The sequence below is a fragment of the Eulemur rufifrons genome, chromosome 19 (assembly GCF_041146395.1).
Source record: "Eulemur rufifrons isolate Redbay chromosome 19, OSU_ERuf_1, whole genome shotgun sequence".
Lineage (NCBI taxonomy): Eukaryota > Metazoa > Chordata > Mammalia > Primates > Lemuridae > Eulemur > Eulemur rufifrons.
The window spans coordinates 35805747-35832633 of record NC_091001.1 but is presented as its reverse complement, the minus strand read 5'-3'; the positions used below and the strand labels follow the sequence as shown (position 1 = coordinate 35832633).

Genomic DNA, 26887 nt, shown 5'->3' with positions numbered 1-26887 from the left:
TATCTAACAAGATATGCTGTTAGACTCTTTGATTCTGTAAAATTAAATAAAAAAAAAAAAAAAAGAAGCAAAAAAAAAAAAAAAAAAAAAAAAAAAAAGAGTGAGGGAGCAGCGGAGCCCTGCCCTCCCGGGCCCTGGGGTCCTGCTGGATTCCGATTTCCATAGCATATCCTATCCACCGTCTATAATTTGGTCCAAATCAGCCTCCCTGTATCACTAACAGTATTCTGAATATGAGGATTTATAATTCATGCTTATAATATTCACTCTGCGTGTGCCAAATGTGAAAACATAATAAAAGGGGTGTGTGAAAATGTAAAGTAAAAGAGAGATGATGCTATGCAGTTATCTCCTCTACAAAAAAACCTGTACTCCCTGGGCTCTAGAGCACACCTGTAGTGCCCATGCACACCCTCTCATGGCATGTCTGAGGCCTCTACCTCTCTTGCCCCAAGGGACAGCCACGAGAGCAGAGGATGCCAGGACAGAGGCCTATCTCACTGACGGACCGGGCACGGAGCGAATGCTCAGCAAAGGCCAGGCGGAGAGTAAGGCAGCTGCTGATGGTGAGCACCTGCAGAGCCCCACAGCCCCCTGTTCTTACACAGGACAGTGTGGGATTAGTTCCTCTGGCTTCATTTCCCAGAATAGGCGGGATGCCAGGAGATCCGTGAAAGGGTCAAGGCGCTGTCAGGGCCTGGGAGCTCAGCGCTATGTGCAGGTCAAAGCGGCACAGAACCAGGGAGTTACCCCCCAGGGAGAGGGCTGCAGGACAGCAGGGAGTGCCCGGCACTGTCCCCTCCCATGCCTCATGTGCCTGCGGTGGGACAAAGATTTGTTGCTTGCCCAAATTTTAGTCAGGCTCCTGAACCTTCTCCTGGGCCCACCTGTGCACTTCCTTGTAAAATCTAGTTTTAGCAAGAAACCTCCTGATTGACACCTGACCAGACTCCTCAGCCCCCAGGAGAGGTCTGACCAACTGGCCTGCGTCAGCAAGGATCTTGCTGGGTGGTTTGGCCAGAATCCCCCAACCCTGGTGTTTCCCTTAGTCCTGTTCCACCCACTGCCCCGACTCTGCTCCTTGGCTAAGTTCCACTTGCCCAGGCTGCACTCAGAGCTGAGCCCAGCCTCTTCCCCGTAAAACCCCACTGCAGTGGTCCCCATTCCCGGAGTGATGGTTCTGAATGAAGTCTTCCTCACTTGGTACTTCAACAAGCACCAGTGAATAATGGTTTCTTTAACAGATCCAATGGCTTCTCTCCGCAAATGAAGGCCAATGTTAGGATCACTTAAGATACCACAGTATCAGTAAAAAGGGTAAAACATCACACCAGCTTTGAATTGGTCTTAGAAGTATAGTTTCTCCAAAATTATCCTTTGGAAAAACAGCAAGACTTTTAAAAGAACATAGACCTGGATTCAATAACCCCAATTCTGCTCCTTCTGAGCTGTCATCTCAATGAAGTTGTTTTCTCATCTGTAAAGTGGACTAAATCACAGTGAGACGGCAAAGCAGAACTAAACCCTCCTGTGAATTGTGAGCCAAAGCCTCAAGCCTCTTCAGAAACAAACTTGGTAAGCTAGGTCCACCTGAACCATCCTCACCTGTGTGGCTAAACCTTCTAAACTGGGACTCAGTATTTTCTGAACTTCTACATGATTCAATTTAAAATACAACTCGGATGTATATGATGTACTTAACCTAGCAGTATATTCCCCAAGTTCTCCTAACAGGCGTCTGATACAGCAGCGAATAAGATGCTAAGACATGCCCCAAAGAGTGATCTTTGCTGAGGGATAAGATGCCAAAGGGCTGCTCCAAAAAGCAGCTAGGAGGTGAGTGACGGCACAAACCCAGCTTGGAAAGGGAGGGCAAGATACTGCGCAGTTTTCAACCACCTGCCCCAGAAGGCCTTAGTCTTAGCAGTGACTTGCTGGAAATGAAGCAGAAAAGGAACACGAAGGACACACCTTTGTATTTGCCTTCCTTAATAAACCAAGTGTTCTCAACGTGGGCTAGCCTGCAGCGGTCAGGCCAGCCTCTCCTCCAGACCTCTCCATAGACCCATCTGACAAGAGCAAGAAATGATATCTCAACTGGACAAATAAGGATGAAAAGTTAGTGATATTCATCACATTCCTGCTGGGAAACAGAATTCTGTGTGACAAAGGAAACGAAACACATTCTGAAAGGCCTCCCTTGGGACTCTGGTCTCGGGCCACCAGAAGGCGTCTAGAATAAAGCCTGGCGTGGTCTGGATTAACTGCAGTCATGGTCGGCACCAGAGATCTTTCCCCTTCTGTCTCTGGCACAGAACTTGACCAGCGTGGCGACAACACATGAGCTATTACCGTCTGCCAACAATACACGCATTCTTGGGGCTGGCCAGGGACTCCTCTCCTACCTAACACGGGGGCCCTGGCTGCTGCCCAGGAGGCAATAAATTAAGAAGTTGTTTCTTGGAAGGCTTTTAACGGTTTACTCTGCAAACAAAGCAGCTCCGATCTCATGGTGTGAGGAAGAGTCTCCGAGTACGGTGGCTAAAAAGGCACCAGGACTGCCCTTAAGATGTGGAATTCCCAACAAGCAGGTGAACCGAGGGGTCCCAGGGCACAAGCCCCTCAGAACCCCAAAGAGCAGCAGGAGGGGAACACAGAATAATAGTAACATTTGCCCTTTCACTCACCACAAAGGAAAGCAGCCACTAGAAATCCAATCATTAGTTCACAACCAACATGGATCTCATGCCGCCTGGGTGCCTGGCGCCCTCCTGGGAGCTGGGGACACAGCTGTGGATGAAACCAAGTTCTTGGTTTCGAAGAGCTTACACACTGCACGAGCAGGGATATGGGGGCTGCAAAGTTAGTATTTTAGCTGGTGACAAGTGCGACGAAAACAATAATGTGGTTACCGGTAACCGACGTGGTGCCCCTATATGCAGAAGAGTCGAGGCGGCTTCCCTAACAAAATGACGAATGACTGGAGAACGCACAGAAGAAAAGCAAAGTGCTCCAGCACAGGCGACAGTGAGGGGTGAGGGGACTCAGCCTGGGGGGTGGGGGCTGAGGGAGGGCGGGTGGCAAGAGGACCGTGGAGCACACTCTTCTTGAGACGGTCTGGGTTCTCTGTGCGAGGCTCCCTCTGGCTGCTGGGCTGGAGCACACAGGCCAGGGAGAATGAGGGCAGTTTGGAGGCTACAGCAGTACTTCGGGACAGGGTGGTGACAGTGTGCACGGGGACTGGAGTCTGCATCTGCCCAGGGCGAGGCCACTGGGACGTGCTGGTGGGTCTGATGTGTGGTGAGGGAAGGAGAAGAGCCAGTGTGGCCAGAGAGCCCCCATCCAGGGGCACCGAGACATCACGTATTGACAGGCAGAGACAGGGAGGGCTGGCTTGGGCCGTGGGGAGCCCAGAGCTGAGGTCTAGACTCACCTCTCCTTGCAGGGTATTCAACAAAACTCACTGCACAGTGAGCCTGGCCTGGGGGAGCCGCCCCGTCCTGTAACAGGCCAAGTGTTTGTTCTGCACTGGTAGTGCAGCAGCTAACACGTACGGAGGAGCACACCATAGAGGGGGAAGCCTTGGCATTTTATCTAACCATTGTGCTTTAGTCTTCTCACCTGAAAAACCAGGGGAATAATGTCACCTGCACCCCACAGATATGCCGTGGGCACTGAATGAGTTAAAGATGTAAAGGTCACAGAGCACAGAACAGGAGGCCAACTGCATCGATCAGTGGACAGATTCCTATGTACTATATACACATATAGCTATACTTTTGCTCCTGAAATATACTCAACTGATAACCAAACCATTCTGCAGAATTTCCAGAGTGACAAGATGCTTATCAGCTCTAGATTCCACCAAACACCCAGCTGAAAATAGCTCTGGGGGCTACGGATTAGAAGAGCCAAGAAGATGAGGCAGGCGACCAGGAAGAGGAACGGGAAAGCCCAGAGGAAAGACGCAGGAAGAGAGAAGAGGAGGGCAGTGAGGATGTGGCAAAACTGAAGACACCTGATAGAAGCCCTCGCTGCACAGGCCCAGGTGCTCCTCCCTGCGAGGTAGGAGGAACGAGCAGCCCACCCTGACCCCACAGATGGTGTCTGAGGGTACCCAGCAGTCGGTGTCAGCACAGACTTCCAGGGGACACTGCTCACCTCACCCGCCCCACCCTGTTGGTGCTTCTCAGCCACTGGAGGGACACCGAGTACAGGCACACCTGTGGCTACAGCCAGCAGGCCAAGAAATGTCAGGGAAGGTCTTCACAGGCCTGTGGGGCAGGCAGATGGACCTGGAGGCAGCGTGGACAAGGCCCGCAGCCAGGGAACTCGATGCCAGTGGGCTCAGAGGAACGAGGTGACTCGAGTTACCTGGAACAGCCATTCCTCACCTGGGTCCTGTCCACGCGCCTTCCCTCCCCTTCACAGAGGGCAGCGGGGATGCACCTAACACTAAATGTCAGCTCCAGAAATGTTACTCCCTGAATCGAGATGCACTCGTCCCTCACCCAGATGTGGGTTGCACGCCGGCCCCTGGGCCGCCCCTGCACCTACCGTGAGCGGCTCCCCCTGCAGCGCCTGCAGGATGAAGTTGCTGACCACCCGCCCGTCGTTCATGTGCATGCGCGGCCCGAAGGTGTTGAAGATTCTGGCCACCCGCACCTCCACGCCTTCCTGGAACAGAGAAGAGGAAGTCAGGCTCGCTGCCCCCTCATAGGCCAGGTGTGACGCTGCATTTCCCGTGCCCTGCACAGAAAGCCTGTCAACGTTCTGCCTTTCATTCCAAAATGAAAATGGCTTTTCTGTTCCGATTCTACAGCGTGCTCATTATTCGGCAATTTGGAGACTATACAGAGTTATACCAAAGGAAATCAAAGCTGTCCCAGATCTTACCACCAAAAGGCCACTAGCATTAACATTCTAGAAGAAAACCTGCTAGACGGTAAGACAGAGCAAAGGGCTTTATGTGTTCATATACATTTTGCCCAGTAAATATATATTTTGCCAAATGGGATCATATTATGAAAATATTCTTTTGTAATCTTTTTCATGTAATACATTGTGCAAATTTATCACTCAATAGAGATATAAATGTCAATAATATTTGATAGCTAAGAAGAAAAACAAGAAAACTCCTTTATCTTGGGGAAAGGAGACATATAATATAAACGTTCTTAAAGAGCTACCTTGTGCCTACACTGCCAATCTGCTCTACTGAAAAGTTAATCTGTTTTAGTGATAAACTAAACACAACTTAGTGTCCAATATAGGTTATCAGGCAATGGCCTGGAAAGAGACATACTGACATTGTTTAAAATGGTCATTTCTACTGTTCATTTGCATGTCCACGTTCATTTTCTTCTGCATGTTTTTCACTGTTTCTATTTTTACTACAATAAACACATACTACTTTTGTAATCTGGAAAACTAAATTTTCAAATATGCAATCAGCAAAGTATATTTCTTAAACTGCAAAAGCCTTCTCTAAACGATCTTGTTTAATTATTAACTTCACAGACTACTTTGCCATGGATGAAAAAGTTAAATGTTTCTATTACAAATTCTGAGTTACTGAGCTTTCACAGCGTGTGCTTCTGATGTTTGCTCCATTGTGCTACCAACATGCATTTTCTGGGCGTCTGAGGATGGGGAGCCTGAGGTGTGAGGACCTGGGCTCCAGCTCCCCTATGGGTTCCTCAGGCCTGCCACTGACTCTCGGCCACAGTGCACCGGGGACAGGGGCAGCACTCACCTGAGCCAGGTGTTATGTGATTGTGGCACAGGCCCAGCAGAGTAAGTATTCGGTGCCATCATATCATCACTAGCCAAAACAGTTCTTCCCTGACTCTACCACCTTCGACCTGGCACAGGCTGGGAAGCTCATGGACCCTGAGCTAGCAAAGCTTAGCACAGACTCTCTGCACCTGTGCAGCAAGTTAAAAGGGATGAGCCATGTGTGTGCTGTGACGTGAGATAGGTGGAAAAGCATGGATCCAGCACACAGTTAACTCTCAGAAGCCAGAGTGCTTTGTGCCAACTCCCCCCAGCAATACACTATAATGTGCTCACATGAGCTATTCAGCCTCTCAGGACAAAAACGTGAACTATGATTCTAAGTCCAGGAATAAATCAACCCTTTTCTCTACTGAACTAACTAGAGTGTATTAAAAAAGGGTTGCGGGGTGGGGGTGGGGGGTGGGGGAGGCAGAGATGTTGTTCTCAATAGAAAATAACTCAGAAGTATCCAGTTGCATTTAATTGATAAGATGAGAGAAGAATCGGGAAGTGAATGAAATTGCTTTATTCTAGGAAGAGACTGGAAAAATCTCAGCAAATTTACAATAATCAAATCATGTGCCTGGCAGGGGAAAAGCTCAATGAGTTATGCAAAGTTTGCAACAAATCGAATGCTTTTATGTCTTAACCTTCCCCCTCCTCAAAACAACATTCCAGAACACGGCCTCATTAGGAGCTGGGCTCCATAGCCGTTAACTGGCTGACACGTGAGCAGGCTGGCTTGTTCGGATTTTTCCACGTGGCTCTGTGAGGGCTGGGCAGCCAGGACAACCCTCTGCACAGGCGCAGCCGCCATGAGTGCAAGGACACTTTTCCAAAAACTCAAGCCCTCAAGGCTGGTTTATACCAACTAGATTAGCTAAGCCTAAATTCCTTAAATGAAATAAACATAAACCCAAGGCTCAATCAAGATCTGCTCTCCCCTCAGACGGTATATGCGGAGAGTGTGCGCCAATCCAGCTCTTTCTAGGTAGCATCAGGAAACCCTTTGCCTTTATACAAAGGCAACCGCTGTTCAACATGCATAGTCCCTTAGCCACCTGGTACCCATTCCCTTTGATCCTCCAGGTGGGACAGTTGGTGGGTGCTGACACGGCTATTTATGGTGGCAGCTTGGTGGGGCCCATATGCCTGGCTTGGAGGAAGGTCTAATTATCAGCATCTCGGACCAGAGAAGTCCAGTGTCTGACCCACAGCCGCCTTCCCAGGAAGGGAAGAGCCAGGCTGAAAACCCAAGAAGTTTGAGCCAGGCCACGAAGTCTCATTTAGGGGAGAGCCCACCTCTAAAGGCCCAAGAAGCAAACACATCATGAACTCCTGACTCCCAGGCAACGCCCCATCTGTGAGTGGCCGAGCCCTGCCCACCACCACGCTGGTGCATCTGAGTTTCCACCTCGGTGAGACGCAGGGTCTCTGTACACACAAGGCCACCATTCAGAAAGCCAACTGCCTGCTCATTCCTAGTCATGGCTGGACTTCATTCCGTGCTCTGTGGTTTGTCCCTTGTGGTGAACCATGAGTCATGCAGGACTCCAAGCAAGAAGGACAAGGACAACTCCTACAAGTTTGAGTTACACCAGCACAAAACCAACAGGAACTTCAAAGAGGACAGATACTTAGGGCCACACATGGGAAAAGCACACCTGAGCACACACGAACAGCACAGGAGTTAGCCCTGGGTGTGGCGGCTGGCCTCGGACACCTGGACAGCCTCATCTCATCCTGGCACTCACTAGCCACACTTTCCTGGGGAAGCCACTTCAGTTTCTAAGACTTAGATCATACTCTTAGAGATGGGCACAATAATATCCATTCTGCCTAGGTCACAGGGATTAAAAGAAAACACGTGAAACTGTTTTGAACACTGTCGTCATCATTACCAATCTGTAGGTGATGGTAACGAACCCAGTAACTCCCTTTGACCTTCATCCTGGTTCCCTGATTACACTAACTTATTGTGAAGTAACAGTGACCATGGGTGGAATACCCCACAAATACTGCCTCCAGGCCACTATGACTGCAAGAGACAGACTGAGGTTCCAGGAGGCCTCTGGGAACAGTGACTAGGTGGTGTATGGCCCCAGAGGGTGAGCTGGCATCAGTCGCCTCATTCGTAGCAGCTGAGGGGTGAGGGGTTGGGTACACTAGTCCCGAGACATGAAGCCGATTAATGGTGGGCCCAGACTGACGGGCAAGAGATGACCCAGGAGGCAGAGGGAAGGGACAAGGATTCCTCCAAATACCTTGGAGGGACAGCAATGTTACCAGCAGGGATTAAATGGGTTCTCCCTCAAAATTCCTTTTAAAATGCAATCATTCCTTACAGAGTATAGGAGGTCCTCAAATAACATCATTTTGCTCAACACCATTTCGTTGTACCATTGATGAGGGGAAAAATCGATCCTGGCCAGGACCGCTGTCTGTGTGGCATGTGCATGGTCTCCCCATGTCTGCGTGGGTCCTCTCCACATCCCGAAGACGTGCACCTGAAGTGAACTGGCGTGTCTACATGGTCCCAGTCCGAGTGAGTGTGGGTGGACGTGTGAGTGCGTCCTGCGATGGGATGGCTCCTGTCCAGGGCTGGTCCTCGCCTTGTGCCCTGAGCTGCCAGGACAGGCTCCGGCCACCTGCAACCCTGAACTCTGGAAAAAGCAAGTCAAGAATTCTCTTGCTTGTTTTTATCCATCTTTCCTAAATGTAAGTATAGCTCACATTTATTTCAATGTTCAATATTAGAAGTGTTTTGGTCCTCTATAGAAGTTTGGTGATGTTTTTGTGAACCTAACTCTTGTTTCTATCAATAAGCTGATGGTAAAATAGGTTCTTGCAAACTGTGACTTTAACCAAAAGGACATATAACAGAACCAGTCGACCGAGTTAGGCGAGGACTTACTGCACTGTACCAGGCCACTGAACACTGCACTGTAACTGTTCGCTGACGGAAGGCACAGAGGCTGCAACAGAGCACTGCATGGCAGGAGCAGGTGCTGACCAGAAGAGAACTCTAGCCCATGGCTGTGCCAACACCTGCTCTGAACGAGGTGCCCAGGGCATATTTACCTGCAGGGAACGGGATGGAGAAGTAACAGAGAGTGCTCCTGGGTATAGCAGCCTCGGTCTGATGCTTCCTTAGTCTTCCTCATGCCCCAAGAGAAGTACACACATTCCTAAAGCAACAGGGTTAGGTCGGAAGACTGAACCACCTAGTTCCTCTAGGGCCTCTCATACATGAATTTTGATGGGGTCTGATCCCGACCTGGGGATACAGCCAAAGCCACTGCAGAATGCAGAGCCCACTCTGCTAAGGCAAGATTCTCAAAGGTGCTGAAAACTTCAAATTCACTCTGGGGGCTGGCAGAGGGAGGAGGCCACACGAGGTCAGGGTCCGGGGTGTGTGTCTGTATGTGCCTGACAGTCTTCCTCAACAGCCGTGCTTCCACCTTAACAACAGGGCGCACCTTCCTGATGTCTGCCCTGCAGCAGGCTGTGCCAACGCTTCCTGCGAGGCCTGGAGAGGGCAAGTATTACTCTACGAAGCTCCAGCTGGGGCAGGTGGGATGTGGCCAGGGGGCACCCAGCGAGCAAGTCATAGGACCAGGAAACAAAGCTGTTATTGGGTGGGTCTGGAAGCCCAGGTCAGGACCCCTATGGTGTGGATCTTACTCATCCAGCACTGGGCTTGTTTTGGCTGCTTGATTTTTTTTTCAACTCAAATATAATACACACACCAACTCTTTGATTTTTTTATAAAAAGTACTGAAGACAAGAAATGAAACAGAACCACACCCTCAAGGCCACTGGACTAGATGATTTCTGAGTTTCCTTTCTTTCTGCCCTGCCACTATATGGTTTTATGAATGGTGGCCTGTTTGCAGAGCCAGCCCAGTGGGTGGGCCACGGACCTCGGAGTCACACTCACGAGGGGGCGATGAACTCAAATGCACACTAAGCTCTGACCACCACCGACTGGGCGAGGCCCCCACATTTATAAAACCACTGCGCCCAATGCACATAGAAGCTGTGATTTAATTCCTCTCTGGCAAGTTCAAACTACCCCTGAAAGAGGCTTTTTGCCTTTTGATCCCAACTTTCGTCTCATTCCATCCTCCGGAAAAACATTTAAGGAGCTTCTCTTTCTGTAAGGGATGTGTAGTAGGCTTCTTCTGCAAAATCAAATTCTATTTTGAAAACATAAAGATATTTCATTCATTAAAAGCAACTAGAGAGAGAATCCTTGGGAAAAGGGAAAATTTTTTATGAAAAGGTTATTCATACCTCTATCTTGTTCGTATTTTCAATCCTTATATATTGTTTATTCAGAGTAAGACACATCCACATACTCTATCAGGTCTTGACATAAAATGACAATTTATACTTAAGAGGCAATGTATCATTTTGTATAAAAAATAAAAATTTAAGTCATTAAAATAATGAATTAAAAATACGCCAAAGGCACACTATTCCACCTGGTTCATCCTTCTTTCTGGTCCTTTTTTTTTTTTTTTCCCTTTTTCATTTGTCTCCAGATAGCATAAATCCTAACACCTAAAGTTTTACATTTTCTCCTAAAACTTGCTATATCTCAGAGGCAGCACATTTAGAAGCACAAACTGACGTCACAGTGCAGTTCCTTGTTGACTAATCTCCCTGCTGAGGAGTGACTGGTGCCGCGAGGGCAACCCTGTGTGGACTGCTCGTCCTGGGCACCACGCCAGGACTGCGCAAGCTGCCAAGGAGTCTTCGCCGCCTTGGACTCGCAGCCACATTTTCTTCTCTCACTCTGGCTTCCTTCCCTGCACCGCCAGCTGGGACAGCCGGAGAGGGGAGGGGAGAGGGGAGGGGAGAGGGGAGGAGCAGGCCCGCAGGCAGCCAGCAGTGGGTTCAGGCCCAGGTGCTGGAATCCGGTTCTGGAGCCTGCCCCTCCCACCTGTGACGGGGCTGACCACACCCACCTCGGGAGGCTGTGGGGACAGGGTGAGGTTCAACAGACCGAGCCCTCACAGAGGCCGAACACACGGCAGGCACACGGCAGGCACTCCGGCTCTGGATCCTGCCCCTTCACAACACCTGGTACAGGCATGCGGGGCATCCGCAAATAATACGTCACCTCCAGACTGACACTGTGCTCGGTGCGCAGGACCTGTTGGGGTTGTAGCTACCGATGTGAAAAGAAATGAGAAGCAGCCAAGTCATGGTCCCAGAAAACAACAGTCACTTTGGAGTCTGTGCCCCAAGGAGGTCAGTGCTGCCCAGACCAGGCCAGAGGGCCAGAGGGCCAGAGGGCCAGAGGGCAAGCCCAAAGTGACCCGCCTGTGCTGGCAGCTAACGTGAAATCCCGAGTTGAAGAATCGCAACGCCTTCCATGTTTACATCCATCACAACCTTTACATGGTGGGTTTTTTCCTCCCTCTTGTTTGTCTCTAGATGGGAATATGGGTAACAATTTTTCTTCCTTCTTGCTTATCGATGTTTTCTCATTTTTCTATAGTTGGCAAAACATCCTGCCTTAGCAGGGACCCAAACAAGTCTCAACTTCGTGGTGTCTACTCTCATGGGCAGGGAGGAAAGGTGCTGTTTCCGTCCCTCCTCGGCACTGATTCAGACAAAAAGGGAGACAGTGCTCAGGTACCAGTCTTAGAGCCCAGTGGGGGTCGTGTCTCTCAGACCAGTCGCTCTCCCTCTGAGGACATGAATAATACAGGGTGGGAGGTCAGAAGTGCCCACCATGCCTTCTTCACAGGCATCTTAGAACTCAGTCCAGGCCTCCTTGCAGGCCCACTGCTCTGGGCCACATTGTCCCCTCCTCATTAGGAGCTACAACCTCCAACAGTCTGCCCTGAAGCCACCAGAACTGGACAGGACTCGAGCCCTCGTAGGGCCAAGGATGTGGTCAGTCCCTAACCTAATGACCACACAATGGGAACAAAACGCGGCTATATCACATGCACCTGCGCTCCCTGACATGCCACCAGGGCAGGCTTGCCTTGGGGTTGTCTACAGAACGGCACAGACAGCTGCACTCCCCCGGGCAGCCTGAGCCCTCAGCAGGTGCGCTAAGCAGGGTCTGGGCTGCAAGGAAGCTACAGATTACTCAGGGCTATCTGTCGGTCAGGACCCTAAGTTCCATGGTCTCCTTCCCAGACATTGCTGAGCCTGTCTCCACGTGGCAGTTGTCAAGCCTCACTGCATGATGAAAGTAACCAGGCATTGTTCCCACAAGTAGAACCCACAGTGCCCCAGTGAGAAGTACATGATGACCTTGGCCACATGATTGAGTGCTGTGTCCACTCCACAATTGTCTGTGGGAGCCGCCTGCGTGGAGGGACATGCCTGGCGACCCCACAGAAGAGGTATCACACCACATGAGTGACAGGCAGCTCCTCACCAGGGCCACCCTTGCTGTGCAGGGACACCCTCTTAAGAGGGTGCTTGTCAGGGACACTCAGACTTGGGCACAGGGGACCAGCTGATCACACAAGGGGCTTCTATCAGATCCATCATTTTATAGGTTTCAGGACAATGCCACTCATGCCGTTGAGCTCCTGAGACTCATGTGTGCAGAAATTTAAATGCTAACGTTTAAGAGTTACATAGGTGATACTTTCCTGAGTCCCTTCGGGCACTGATGACATGGACAGTTCCCATGTTAGCATGTGTGTGAAATGCAGACCCCAGCTAGAGTCCAGGCACCTAGAACAGTGCCTGACATACAGTCAGTGCTCAATAAATGCTGGCTGTATTACTACTAAATATTACAATTATCATGATCGTGTACATAAGGTAATATGTACATTCATAAAATTATCCACTAAGTTAAACTAGATCATTCAATAAAAACTAAAAGTTCAATAAAAATGTCCTATTTGCCTACCAGCTTTGCCTATGTAAAAATTCACTAAGTAAGAAATACGACCACAGGGCTGAAAGCAACAGAAACAGTAGAGAATCCTATTACTCCTGAAATTTATTACACACTAAAATGCAATTATGTGCCCCTCACACTCTAGTCAGTTCATGTAAGTAGCCACTGTACACAGTTGTTCTGTTTAGGAGATCACCTTAAACTTTTCAGTCAAGATATTCTGGGCCACCAAATGATAAAAGCACATTCCCACTAAAACTAACATTTCTTAGAATAAGTGAATAATGTTAAGCCAACGGGCCAAAGTGGCTTAGAAAGCAATTAGCTCTGCTTCTGGCTGAGAAACAAAGCAGAAAGGTTTAAATATCTCCAAAGCACAAGGTCATTTTATGGATCTTTAACACTGGTATTTCATTAAACATACAGTGAAAAAGACAGCCCCTGACAACCCCTCCTCCTCCCCAAAAAGGTCACACAAGCCTGCCTGATATTGTGCCGGGCTGCCACCTGTAGTAAGTAGCACGGAGATGGAAGGGGCTCAAAGTCTGACCCACAGAGGTCAGGAGCAGGGGACCTGGCCCTCGGCACGTGCCCGACTGCTGGCCCTCCTGGGACATCAGACAGACACTCGGGAAGACACCCTGGGCACCCAGACACCGCCCTCCCCTCTCAACAACGCACACAGCCAACAACGCCCTGAGCTCGCCTGCTGCTGGACCCCAGGGACAGACATTGCATCTGTCCACAGCCTGTCCCAGAATAACATTATTCCATGTCCACGTTTCGTTAGCTGCATGTCCCACTTTGCTGAAGCTGAGCGCAGACCCAAGCCCAAGGACACACTCACTGGACAGAGTATCCCAAGCCCTTGCCTGAGCCCTCAGGGGCCACCTCCGCACAGCCCTGAGGCAGGCAGGGCAGGTGTGATGAACCCCACGTGGAGGTAAGAACTGACTGACAAATAGGTCATGTCTTCTAAGTCATATGGCGGCAAAGCCAGTATGGGAACCTCGGTCTCTTGGTCTATAAGCCATTTCTGCTATAGCATGTGAGTGACCAAACCTGTAACATGAAATATTCTTGCAGCCAGGAGTGGTGGCTCACACCTATAACCCCAGCACTTTCAGAGGCTGAGGCAAGAGGATCGCTTGAGGCCAAGAGTTGGAGACCAGCCTTGGGCAACGAAGCAAGACCCTATCTCCACAAAAAAGCAAAAGAAAAAAAATGAGCCGGGCATGATGGTGTGTGCCTGTAGTCCCAGCTGCTCTGCAGGCTGAGGTAGGAGGATCACATGAGCCCAGGAATTCAAGGTTACAGTGAGCTATGATGATGCCACTGCACTCTAGCCTGACCTACAGAGTGAGACGCTGTTTCTAAAGAAAAAAAAGAAAAAGAAATATTCCTGGTAAAAGCACCAAGCCCAACCATGAATAATGAAAAAAGTACGAAATAACAGTAAATAAGTGTAAGTAACAATTCCCAAAGAGGCTCAAATTAAAACAATAATGAATTTGTTTATATACTTAATAGATGGAAAATGAAAGCAAAAAAAAAAAAAAAGAAAAATCTGATCTGGAGGTTTCAGGAGCACAGAGGCACTAATTAGCTGCTGGTGGGTAATTTGGCAATAAAAAGGCGTTCTGTTCATAGTCACACAGCAGTATTCCAATCCTATGAATTCATTTCTAGGAAATCATTTCTAAAATAAGGAGATAGATGGGAAAGCTGTAGATAATACCATTAATTTACAATAGTGGGAAACTGGGCTTGCCCAATACCCACCCCGAGGCAAAATTAACCATGGCATTAATTCCTTCACAGCACTTTACATCCGATGTGAGGGCGCTCTGCCTGTCTAAACCACAAGCCCAGAGCCCGGGGAAATACCTGCTTCATGTAGGCATAGCACATGGTCTCTGCGACACGCTTGCCTTCGTCGTAGCAAGCCCGCGGGCCGATGGGATTCACGTGGCCCCAGTAATCCTCACTCTGAGGGTGGACTTCAGGATCTAAGGATGGGGAAAAAAATGAGACTGTTTTCATCTTTCTTTTTTCAGCTCAAATGCATTATGAACAATGTATATATCTATGACGCAAAAGGGAACTTAGGAAAGACCCAGGTACCATTTACAATTGAAGAGACATTAAAGAGGCAACGTCAGGCTCTTGGTCCATTCTTTAAGTTCCACTAGGATGTGGTGGTCTTACCTCTGATGTTAAATAATGACAGTATTTTACAGGAAAAAAACAAAAGATCACTTCTCTCAATTTTAAGTCTTCCCTCTCTTCTGTAAATTGTTCTTAACTTTTAGACTGCTATACAAACTACAGCTAAATATAATCTATGTGAAGAGCTATATGGCTTAGTTTTGTATTTACAAAATCTATAATTAGAGCAAAGCATACATTTATTAAAAAAATTTTTAAACATAACATCTCTGTAGAGGACAATGACTTTGACATGTGCCATCACGGGAACAAATCTGACACCCATGCTGGGATACCCTGAAGGCTCCGAGGAGGCAAGTGGAGAGACGAGTGTCCACGGGCCAACGGCTGCTTGCTCCTCTGGCACACAATTTTATACTTCCCAGTTCCTGCTTTTCTAGTGTATAAATCACACTTTAAGATGTACCGGGGGACAGACTATTTAAAGAAACCAAGTAATGAGTTCTTTTTTTTAACACAAGTATATTTCTGGAATGTGAATTAATATCTAATGTATCTAATATGGCAAGAATTTTATATATCCTCTAAGTACAACCATGACATAAAATGTAAAAAACTTGGCCAAGAAATCCGGACCAAAAGTTACAAAGACTCCATGCTATAAACTCCTATCCTGCTTATCTTACACCCGAAGTCTGACTTGGGCCTATGCACGCAGCACAGCGGGGTGAACGCACACGCACCCTGGCACGTGCACCTGCTCGGCTGACCTCCCCGGGAGACCAGCACGGCCTCTGCAGCACTGCAGCATCACCGTGCAGAGAAAGGCCTCTCTCTATATATCTGCTGCTGTGGCTTAAAATGCCCATGAGAAGGGCAAATTTTTCACTGTCCAATGAGAGCAAAGGTCTAAGGAAAATACCCCTTAGACAAGAAAACCAATTACTTAAATTCAGAAATGTACCACATGATTAACATCAGAGCTTTTCTGTGAATTTTTGATAAGAGCTGGTCAAGCTAGACCCGGAAAGAGCTGGCCATAAATTTGCTAAAGGACAAGGAGGAGAAGGCTTGGCACACCCATCCGCCTCGGGCTGGCACCATCTGCACTGACATGCCAGGACAGCAAGCCTCGAAAAAGTTCTCTTTTTTCAAAATCACTTTAGAAAAAAATGGGGGAAAAAAATCACTTTGTTATAATAAAAGTAAAGGTCTAGAGTAAAAAATGATTTCCTATCTTCTCCCCTTTTCAGCATTTTGTGAGGCTAAGAGATTAAGCAAACATTCCACAAAACTTCAGTTTACTTCAGTTATTAACATCAGAGTAGAGCAACTGGTGAATCCCAAAAATTACACCCTAAAATTATTTAAAACCCTAAAGAACACAAGCTCCTGGCAAATATGCAGATAATAAATGCAGTGAGTGGGGAAGAAGGGTGGCCGTGGAGATGTCCTGTGCCCTTCTGGACGGTGCCACGGGTAGAGGTGCACACTTTGCCCTTTCAACTGTCCAGGACATCAAGGAAGTGGACGATGTACTACATTTCCATAGCTATTGCAAAGAGTATCACTGCATTCAGCAGCATTTCTCTGTTGCAGATTTTTTTTTTTAATTTGGTTCTTTTAAGTAAAAAAAAAAAAAGAAAAAAGTCTTTTCCAATTTTACTCTTATTTCTTCGTTTCTCCTGTTCATAGCAACGTAAAATAAAAAAAATTATATCATGCCAGGGCCTATTTTCCGCTGCATCAACTAAGCAGTTCTCCTAAACCCTGCACACTAAGTTGGTCTGAGCTGAATAGAAATCAACGCAAATTGAAAATACGGCCCTCACTCCAACTTCTCATACTCACTCCCAGGCAGTGGGGGGGTCTGGGAGGGAGGAGGAAGACTGCAGGTTGGTAAAACATGCTCCTGAGTTTTTTGCCACTAGCTGCTTAAGGTCCTTCCAGAAACTGTTATACAACAGGTGAAGCAATCTGCACGTCTCTTCTCCCAGCAAGCTTTAAAGGCCAACCTTGTAAGTTCTTGGTGGGTCAGGCCTGCAGCATGCATCGCTCACACAAAAGAATAACATGAACCACGAGACTGGCAAAAAGATCCCTAGAGAGTGTGATTTCCAAGGTCTCTCAGAGCAGAGTGGCAGAAGCACTTCTGTGGAATCATAAATGGTGGATCTTTATTGGCCAGGTGACAGGGTACAGTCCTCCACGGAGGAGTGTGGCAGCCCTGGCAGGTAAGACAGGAAGCCTGCTGATTGTCGTGCACAGGATGAGCAAGAGTGGGCTGGGCCTTCTCAGACACGAGCCCTGGACTCATCTAAGACAGGGTGTAAACAGCCCACCGGGCCTCTCACTCACCTCCATACACCTCGGACGTGGAGGCCAGGAGCAGACGGGCGCCGACTCGTTTTGCCAGCCCTGTGGAAAGCAAAGACATGAACAGAAACTATACAGGCACGATTTTTGTGGCCAAATAAATAGTGCTTTGGTATTAAAGAAATCTGATTATCCATCCATCTGCTCTTATTGGATCTGCTTTGGCACCAAAATAAAAACAAACCATAAGAAAAAGACAAAGGGACAGTACTTAGTTGGATACTTGTAGGGCCAAATGCAGAATCTGTTGGTTTGATAAAGTGTGACTTGAAGAGCTTCCTAAAGACTCCTCTGGCCCAAATACCACCCGGTATCTTATCAGATAACTTTACCTTGGTTGGCAGAAGGCAAGGCCTTCTCCCCTTAACTCTGACAACGGTCCACTTGCGGCTTCCTGAACGCGCCCATACCTCCCCTGCCTGGGTCACTCCCCATCGATCTTCCTGCCGCCTTCAAGGTTCAGCTTCAACAGCACTGTTTCCAAAGCAACTCACCCCAGCCCTCAATCCTGTTCTCCACCCCTTTCCTGCATTTACCACTCACATGGAGAACTGACTAGAACACCATCAACTATGGTGTGGAAAGTCTTCCAAATGCTCTTTCAGAGTCAACGTGACTCTGAAATGTGACTCTTTTTTGAGTCCAAATGCTTTCAATGTATGCTGGTTCACAGTAGCTCCAAGAAGCCCACTGACCTTCACCAAGCCCCATGCTTGGACAGGGGACCCTCCCATCCCCACGTGCCACCACACTAGAGGGGGCTGAGTCGGACACCCCTTGGCAGGCGTCTGGCCCTGCACACGGGGCAGGGGGCCAACGTGCTGCCCGTGAGTGTTGCTAGGAGGGTGAGATGAGGTGTGCACACACGACGTGGGGCACTTCTGGGGAGGCCAGGGTGGGGCAGAAGGGTCCTGGCGTGAGGGGCCCAGGGGTGTGACTGTGTCTGAGCATCTGGGGCAGGGAAGTAGGGAGCCAGGAAGACACAGGTCAAAATGAGAGAACCAGGTGGCCAAAAAGACTGGGAATGCCAGTGTGCCTGAGGAAGAAAATGCTAAAAGAGACGTAGCTTAAGATGGAATTCACAGGCTATCAATTTCACAGGCCTCGAAGAAGTCTGTGAGGTAGTTCACCACGCTACGTTATGGCAGAGACCAAAGAAATAGCTTCAAAACGAAGGGTTCTGAGATGTTTTTCTTTTTTGTAATTAAACGTTTTTATTTTGAGGTATTTGTACATTAAAATTCAGCTGTAGAAAGTAATAGAGACCCAATGTACCCTTCACCCAGTTTCCCCCAATGATGAAATCTGCAAAACTAGATACAATGTCACAACCAGGATACTGACCTGTGACATAGTCAATGAATATTGTCACTGATATAGACATTCCACTGACACAAGTGACACACAGCATTCCCACCTCCCCAGGGATCTACCATGCAGCCCTTTTACGGCCTCACCCCTCTTTTCACCTTGCCACCCCCCTATAACCTTGGCAACCACTAATCCATTCTCTGTTTCTATACTTTTATCATTTCAAGAATGATAAATAAATGGAATCATACAGTGTATGACCTTTCAGGAATGAATTTTTTCACTGAGCATTATTTCCCTCAAAATCCATCCAAGTTGCTGGGTGTGTCAATGGTTCCTTCCTATCTTACTGCTGAGTCAGGGAATGGATGCACCAGTTAATTTCACCAGTCACCCATTACAGGACATTCCAGTTGTTTCCAGGTCTTGACCATTACAAATAAAGCTGCTATGAACACTCATTACAGGTTTCCATGTCAACATAAATCTTCTGGGATGAATGCCTAAGATTACAATGGATGAGTCATATGGTACTTGTATATGTAGTTTTTTAAAAAACTGTCAAATTGGTTTTCAGAGTACCTGTACCATTTAGCATTCCACCACCTGAGGTCTTTCTAGTTTGTAGTTTTCTCTAAACGGTGGTAACACACACATCACATACACAATGTGTTATATTTTCAAAAGCAACTGAGCTTAAGATTTTGAAGCCAGCACTATTCCTGTATTGTTTCTGTGGCATGACTTCAGCAGAATCCAGAGGCAGCTATCCTGGGGTGAGGCCAGGGAGCTATCCTGGGCTGCTGTAGTACCCAGGTGTTTATGCCGAGACTGGACAAAGAATTTTCATCAGACAAAGATGCCAAGCACAGGACCCAGGAGGTGAGAAAGTTGCACATAGGGAAGGTCCTGACCAGGAGGAAGCAAAGTTCAGCGCATCTTGTCTCAAGTGTAAAATGGCTAATGACAACTCCTCTCAGTTCAAAACACAAAGTCCCATTTGGGTTCCTTTCCAGCCTAGTGATGGTCTCCCTTTGGCTTGTGTCCATGTCATTCCTGGGAGACCCTTTGCCATCCCTGCAAGACTCCACGTCCAGTCTCACTCACAGGTCAAACTCTAGCTCGAGTCACTTTTGCTTGAACTCTAATAGCATTTCCCTGGGGCCTCTCTTTCTCTTTCTACTCAGTATCATTGATGCTTCTGCCCATACAGCACCTCCTCGGTGAGACACCAAGCTCCCTGGAAGAAGTCTGAGTGTGGTCCTTATCTAAATCTGCCCCTCAGTGGACAGTACCGTGCCTTGGGCATAGTGACTTCCCCTAAATAGGAAGAATAAATGATAGCTCTCTAAGCGCCATGTGGATGATGGGCTTTTCCTCTATGGTCTAGTTCTGGTGTCACAGAGGGGGTGGGGGGGCGGTCTGAGAGAATGTGAGGAGGGGGTGGGAATTGCAGTGGCAAGAACAGGTGTAGCCTCTACTGTGGCACACCCTAAGCAGAAGCAGGGACACCCTGTTCTGTCCAGTAACCCAGGCAGGGGACAGTAACTAAGAAGGACAAATGTCCTTTCCAGACTGGAAGAATGAATCATCTTCCACCACACAGAACTTGACCCTGTGATGGTTAACTTATGGGTCAACTGGACTGTGCTAAGGGATGCCCAGGTGTCTGGTTAGATGTTACTTCTGGGTATGTCTACAAGTGTGTTTCCTGAAGAGATTAGCACTTGAACCTGTAGACTGAGTGAAGCAGATGGTCCTCCCCAGTGTGGGCGGGCCTCATCCGATCCCTTGGAGGCTTGCATAGAGCAAAAGGGAGGAGGAACGACATCGATCTTTAGCCCTGGGCTCTCCAGTTCTCAGGCCTTTAAACTACGCCACTGGCTTCCCTGGGTCTCCAGCTTGCAGGAAGCAAATGGTGGGGCTTCTTAGCCTCCACGATCACATGAGCCAATCCTTCATAATAAATCTCTTTCCACATATCTATTAATACATATATCCTATTGGTTCTGTTCTCCTGGAGAACCATGATTAGTACAATTCTTCAAAATATTTAGTTTAAGAGACTTCAAAAACAATCTCTGGCTGCCCTTTCAGTCCTTTGGCTTCACGCTTCCCTCAAATTAAAATTTTGTGCTACATTTCCCAAAATCCATTTGTAGAACCTATTTTAAATGTTCCTATAATTAAATCCATTTTTTGGTTGACATTTTAAAAAGTGGTCCCTTTCTTACACTTTGCAAATAATCAAAACCTCTAGCCTAAAAAAAAACCAAAACTGTGCTAAACTTAAGCATGCCTCTAATTTTAAACATTAACATGTGCATATTGCCCAGAGCTATAAATCTAAGGCATGTCATTTGTGAATACACACATATGGCCACCCTTAACGATGCTCACTCTTTCATCTTTCACTAATGTGAATCCTAGAGTTCAGTCTAGAGCAGGTACTCAGTTTCGACAACCCCACATGTAGACACGGGGGTCTTCAAGGACTGGTATTGAATCTCCTGTGTGCAAAGCCATGCCAACTCATCTTTGGATCAGAGCCACCAGCGCCCCTTTCCAACAAGAAGCACCCATCTGTCCTGGGTGTCGGTCAACTAGTTTCAGAGCAGAGGAGCAATGCTGGGCGGTCACGTGAAGTGCGTGTGGTCACCCCAGGGATTCACAGAGAGGCACTGCAGACTAGTTACTGCAATGCATGGAAATTAGGCCATCTTCCCTAAGACAAATTCCAATGCCAGAGTCACACTGAAATAACATTGCAAAGCTGCCAAATGCCACAGGCTGTGCGGTGAGGGAGAGGGGTAAACACCTGGATCAAACTCTAATAGAACATTCAATTACCTATGCTTAAAATCATCTAAAATATTCCCAGCAAGAGCCAAAAAAAACCAAGAAAACAACAACTTACCCAACATGTTTAGCGTCCCAATCGTATTGGTCTTTAATGTCTTGATAGGATTATACATGTAGTTTGGAGGGGAGGCTGGAGATGCCAGATGGTATATCTGATCAACTAGAGGAGACAAATGGAAGCCTATTATTTCTAAGAAAAACATTAAAAAATTCTGAACTCCTAGGAATTATACTGTACAATAAAGATGTTAGTGTATCTTTTACTGAAATTCTAGTTGTTATCATAGTATTCTTTATAGAAACTAATTTACATTTCTAATTAGAAGAATTTTAAACAAAAATAGAATATCTAATTATATGTGCTTAGCCAGTTATTTGGGTCTGTTCTTCTATAACTAGAGTTAATGTGATTACCAAGTTGACTGTTTTCTGAGACATTTGTCCCAGATAAAGCATTCAAATCTGAAGGAAGACATTTTTCAGGCACAGAATTAAGCATGAATATCTAAAGCAAATATTTTTAGTTTGTGAAGCAAATCTGACATAAAAGAAAAGACAGAAAACTATGGGAGAAATTAGCCTTCCCTTTTGTTTTTATGCATTCTGTATACATAAAACCAGACCCTGAGATGATACTTGGGGAGGGTGGTTTTTAAAGCCATGAGTAGCAAAACAATTCAGATTCCAAACAACTACTGTGCACAGGCATTCACTTTAACATCGTCACCCACAGGCCTCTGCCACCCAGGCCAGGTAACACCTGTTCACAGCAGAGAGGCGCTCGGGAACCAACCTCTTCCTGTGAAATGGCAGTGAAGGATAAACACGTGCGAGGAAAGCACCCTTCCAGACAGACCGAGTCTGTGCCATGCCATTCCACTTTAGCTACAGGTGAAAGAAAACACACTCACCATCCACAGGAGAACTGAGGAATAGGCACCTGAAAGCTTCACTGCCAAAATGAGTCCTCCCTTGTGCACAGGTTTGCAAGAGCACCTGCAGGACTCCTCTGCCTGCACCCTCCAGCTCCTCCCCACAGCCTCCTGCCCTCTTCCCGACCAGGGCACCGCTGCTTTCCTTAGGCTCCACAACGGATCAGTCTGGAGATTCTCAATCAAGCCTTGCTCCGCATCAGTCACCCAGTGAGGTGCTGCCTGGGCTCCCAATACCCTGACACAGGCAATTCTAGGCTGGGAGACTCTGGGCCTTTATATATGCATCTATACATACATTTTAAAAAGCCAAGCTGAAAACCACTGAGCTAATTTAAAAATGGAACCAACGTTTCTTTTAAAAATAGTATTTTTTCAAGAGAACCAAGAAAATACAAAACCTTTAAAAATTATGGATAATCTGTCAATACGCAAATTCATTGAACGGATCTTTCCTAATAAGAGAAAACTCTTGTGACTATTGTCTTCACTCCCCCAAGTTACTGAGTTGATAAACAGCTAAAAATAAAAAGCAAACAAAATTCTACTATCCAAGTTGTAAGTTAATAAGACAGCTTTTTAAAATTAATCTTCACAAAATCCCATCATCCTGGGGCCATGCTATCTTTTGCAGCTTACAGCTAGGACCAGCATGGACTGGGTCAGTGCCTGCACACCGTGCCAACTAGCTCAAAGGCTGCAGGTGGAAGTGACAGGACACTGGGACAGGCACTGAGTTTCTTCTTCTGAAAACACCTCCTCTCACCCGCTGCCACTCTGGAACAGGATGGTGCCAGATTCAAAACAGAATGAGTCTGGCTAGACCTTCAGAGCTGAGCATGACATAAGAGAGACTGATCAGGTGTGACAGGCATGTCTGCTCATATAGACCAGGCTGCCCTATGTGCCTCAAAGACAGTGTAGACCACAGTGGCTGGGTTGTGATCCTACAAAACAAGTTATTCAGCACTATTTTTACTCTTGAGGTGACAACGTATGCAGGAAAGACAGGAAACTGTGTTAAAGACTAAGAGGAAACGTGCGTGCCTTGAAAGTGCAGGATACCGCCATGGTATCTAACAGAAAGCCACTGTCATTAGTACACACCCTTCCCTCCCCATCTGCTCCAGGCCATGCTTTCTTCTTCAAGGCTCAACCCAGAGGTCAGTGTATGTGGGAAATCTCCCCATCGTCCTTGGTCAGAGATGATCCCCTTCCTGCTGGCGGCTCCCGATGCTTTGTGCCGCCTTGCCAAATGATTCACACGCATTTTCTTCACCAGACAATAAGCTCACTAAGCACAAGACTCGAGTGTTTCCTTCCTTCTGATCTCCACACAGCTTTGCCTCTGCTGGGAGGACAGGTCCCCACCGTCACTTCGGAGCACACACGAATGCAGATTCCTGGGCCCGCTGCAGGTCTAATCCATCAGGATGTGCAGGTCGGCCTGGAAATCTTCCACTTAAAACAAATATCCCTCCACGGTGCTATGGCTCAGGCTGGTTTGGGAACAGTGCTCAACAAAAGCCAAGTGAAGAGATGAGCCATAAACTGGGGCTTTTCCATCCAAAAAGGCTATTCCACCTGGTGTGTCATTTTTTCACCATTTGACAGGTTCGCCCTACTGTTGCTCCTAGAAAGCAACTCAGGATAACCAGCAAACTATGTCATGACATTTCGTTAGGTAGCAACACTGATGGATCATCCCATGCAGGAAGAACCCCAAAACCCTATGAAAACCAAAGTTCTCCACAGCCCCTCTTCCCTAGGAGCATGTGTTCTGCCTTCATGTTAACAATAACTCCAGTTCCTACCCTAACAAGGACACTGCAGAAGAGTGTGTTGATTAATGAATCTGGTAAGGAATTATGAAGGGGAGAGAAGAGGGGACACTTCAGAGCAAGGATAAATAGCCAGCAAGGAGAAGTGCTCCATAAATTCTAAGTAATATTAATAACAACCAGCTCTGGAATGTAAATAAAGCAGCAAAGTGAACCCTCACTGCCCAGGAAAAAAAGCCCTCAGAGCATGTCAACTGTGTAGTTCAAAGTACATGGAAAATGAGCCTGACATTCAAAAATCCAAGTTGGGGGCGGACAGAGAAAGAGGGGGAAGGAAAGGCATGCCCAGACACAGGGTGCGCTCAATGCTGACCGCCAAGTGGCCCTGTCATGACCCTTTCACATTTACAAGGCCATGTGCCATGAACTCAACTAGAAAAACAGGAGCCTCAAGAGAGGAGCCTAAAAGCCCCAATTAATGATCAACAGCATTCCTACCAGAGAGCTGGCAGGTCCCCAGGAAGGGGCTGGGCGAGGGGACAGCGGAGGCCGCTGGGCCCTGCTACGAGCTCCGACGAGGGAAAACCCAATCAGCCTAACCACAGATGAACTCCCTATGGGTCCTCAGGATGGATTTCTCTGTGCCTGAAATCTGCAAAATACATCAATTGAGAAGGAAAAAATCACCACAAGAACTCAGGGTAACCCCAAACCATTGTTCAGAACCCATCAGAGAACTCAAGCATTATAATCTACCAAAGAAAAAATCCACATAAAAACCGACTGCATGTTTCCAGGCCCCCAGTGATTTGTTTTTGCCTAATTTCCTGACGTAGCTGCATCAAGGATCCTCCTGTGCCACGCCCAGGCCCCAGTAAACTGCTAAGTTCCACTTAAGGATTTACACCATGAAACTGAAGACTATGGCAACAAAAAAGCAAAACGATGGGTTCACTCTTTCTGTGAACACGCATGACTGTTTAGCATACAGTAAAATCCCATCATATAGATACTTGCTACAGAATTCTTTTTTTCTACACCCCAACTCAGAGGCCTGGCAGAAATATCGCGCAATGAGACGCCATTCTCTGCAACATGGAGTCCCACAGCATGGCCCTAACCCTCCTCCCTAGCAACTGTATTAATGATGGTAAATAGGATTTAAGAAGAGACCGACCTTCTCCAAGTATAGAGACCATATTTTTCTTGGCACAAAGAAGTAAAAGAGTTTTGCCTTGATTTCATATCAAACAGCATTTACTTAAGGCAAAGGCTGCACGTGACAGAGGTCTGGCTCAGCCCCCGGGGCCCGGGGTTACCCACCAGTGCTGCTGGCTGAGTACTGAGGGGCTCCCCTTCCCTGTGACAGCACCTCAGGGAGAGAGCATTTCCAGCACCCTGGGCTGCTCTGTAGGAAACCCCTCGTGGCTCCAAATTAAACAGTGGGGGATCTCTAAGAGCTGCCACCTCTGCGATTTATATTTAAATTTGCAATATAAACTGAAAGTTTAGAAATTTCTAAATTATACTTCAACAGAAATACTCTCATCAGAGCCGCATGTGTCAAGTGTCTATATAAATACGGACCCACTATCCTTGGCAAACACTGTTTCCACCCCACATTTTTACACTGGGTGCCCAGGGTTGGTAACCAGGCCTTTCCCATTTTCCCTCTCCTAAAAGCCCCCCTCATGGACTCCTATGGGACTGGAGCATTCAGGTAAAAGGTGGGTAACAGAAAGGGCTCCGTGCCTTGGTTTCCTCACCTATAAAATGAGGAGAGTAACTGCCTACCTCTTATGAGCACTGAGAGAATCAAATATGCTAATCATAAACACTGATGAGAATAGTGCCTGAGAATATAGTAAGTGCCCAAAAAGTGTTAACTATGGTCACTTTCTTCTTTTATTTTCCTGGAATTCTTCTACACAGGTACTACGAGTTCCAGTACCAGTCTCCCCACAACACAATGGGCATTTCTGCCTTTTCCTGTTCCATACAGAAATACTGGGCTCAAGATTTCTGTGTACACAGATGGTGGAAAAGTAAACTGGGACAACTTTTTCGGGGAGGCACAGGATCTATGTATCAGGACTCTGAAAAACACAAGTGTTTTGTGATAATGATGACAAAGACTTAGATCAGCAGTCCCCAAACTTTTTGGCACCAGGGACTGGTTTCATGGAAGATAATTTTTCCATGGCGGGGTGGGGGGGCAAGGAGGAGGTGGGGTAGAAGCAATGATTTCAGACAAATTCTCACAAGGAACGCTCAATCTAGATCCCTTGCATGTGCAGTTTACAGGAGGGTTTGCGCTCCTATGAGAATCTAATGCTGCCGCTGATCCGTCAACCCCATGGCAGCCTCAGGAGGACGGCCGAGCGGAAAGTGAGACAATTTATCTATTACATCATCTGTTTCACTTTACAAAAACTGCAACCTAACCCCAAAATGAATCCCAAATAGATTAAATAATTAAAATTAAATGTTACAGCTTTTTTAAACTATCAGATTAAATATTCATCTTCATCTAATCTTGGAAGGGTTATAGTATAAAAGAAACAAAAGAAATAACAAAGGGGAAAGGAACAGATGAGACTATATTAAAATGATGAAATTTCCATGAAATGAAAAGGCAGAAACTAGATTGGGGAGAAAATGCTAAATATATGCCCAATGGTTAACATCCCTATTATGAAGAATTCATACAAAAAGCAAATCTAAAAAATGGGTAAAAAAATCTATTTGAATTTCTTTTGTGAATTAACATGTTAGAAAGTCTAACCTTTTTTAGG

General features: G+C 47.1%; 1 protein-coding gene across 7 annotated transcripts in view; it reads right to left on the bottom strand.

Moving 5' to 3' along the window:
- UXS1 (UDP-glucuronate decarboxylase 1) overlaps positions 1-26887 on the bottom strand; it is an 83498-nt gene that overhangs the window by 14912 nt on the left and 41699 nt on the right. For all 7 annotated transcript variants that reach the window (XM_069493801.1, XM_069493805.1, XM_069493803.1 and 4 more), the window contains 4 exons: positions 21435-21539; positions 17189-17248; positions 14549-14670; positions 4558-4677 (listed from right to left, as the gene is read on the bottom strand). In XM_069493801.1, coding sequence (XP_069349902.1) covers positions 4558-4677; positions 14549-14670; positions 17189-17248; positions 21435-21539 — 407 coding nt within the window. The remainder of the gene's footprint in view (positions 1-4557; positions 4678-14548; positions 14671-17188; positions 17249-21434; positions 21540-26887) is intronic.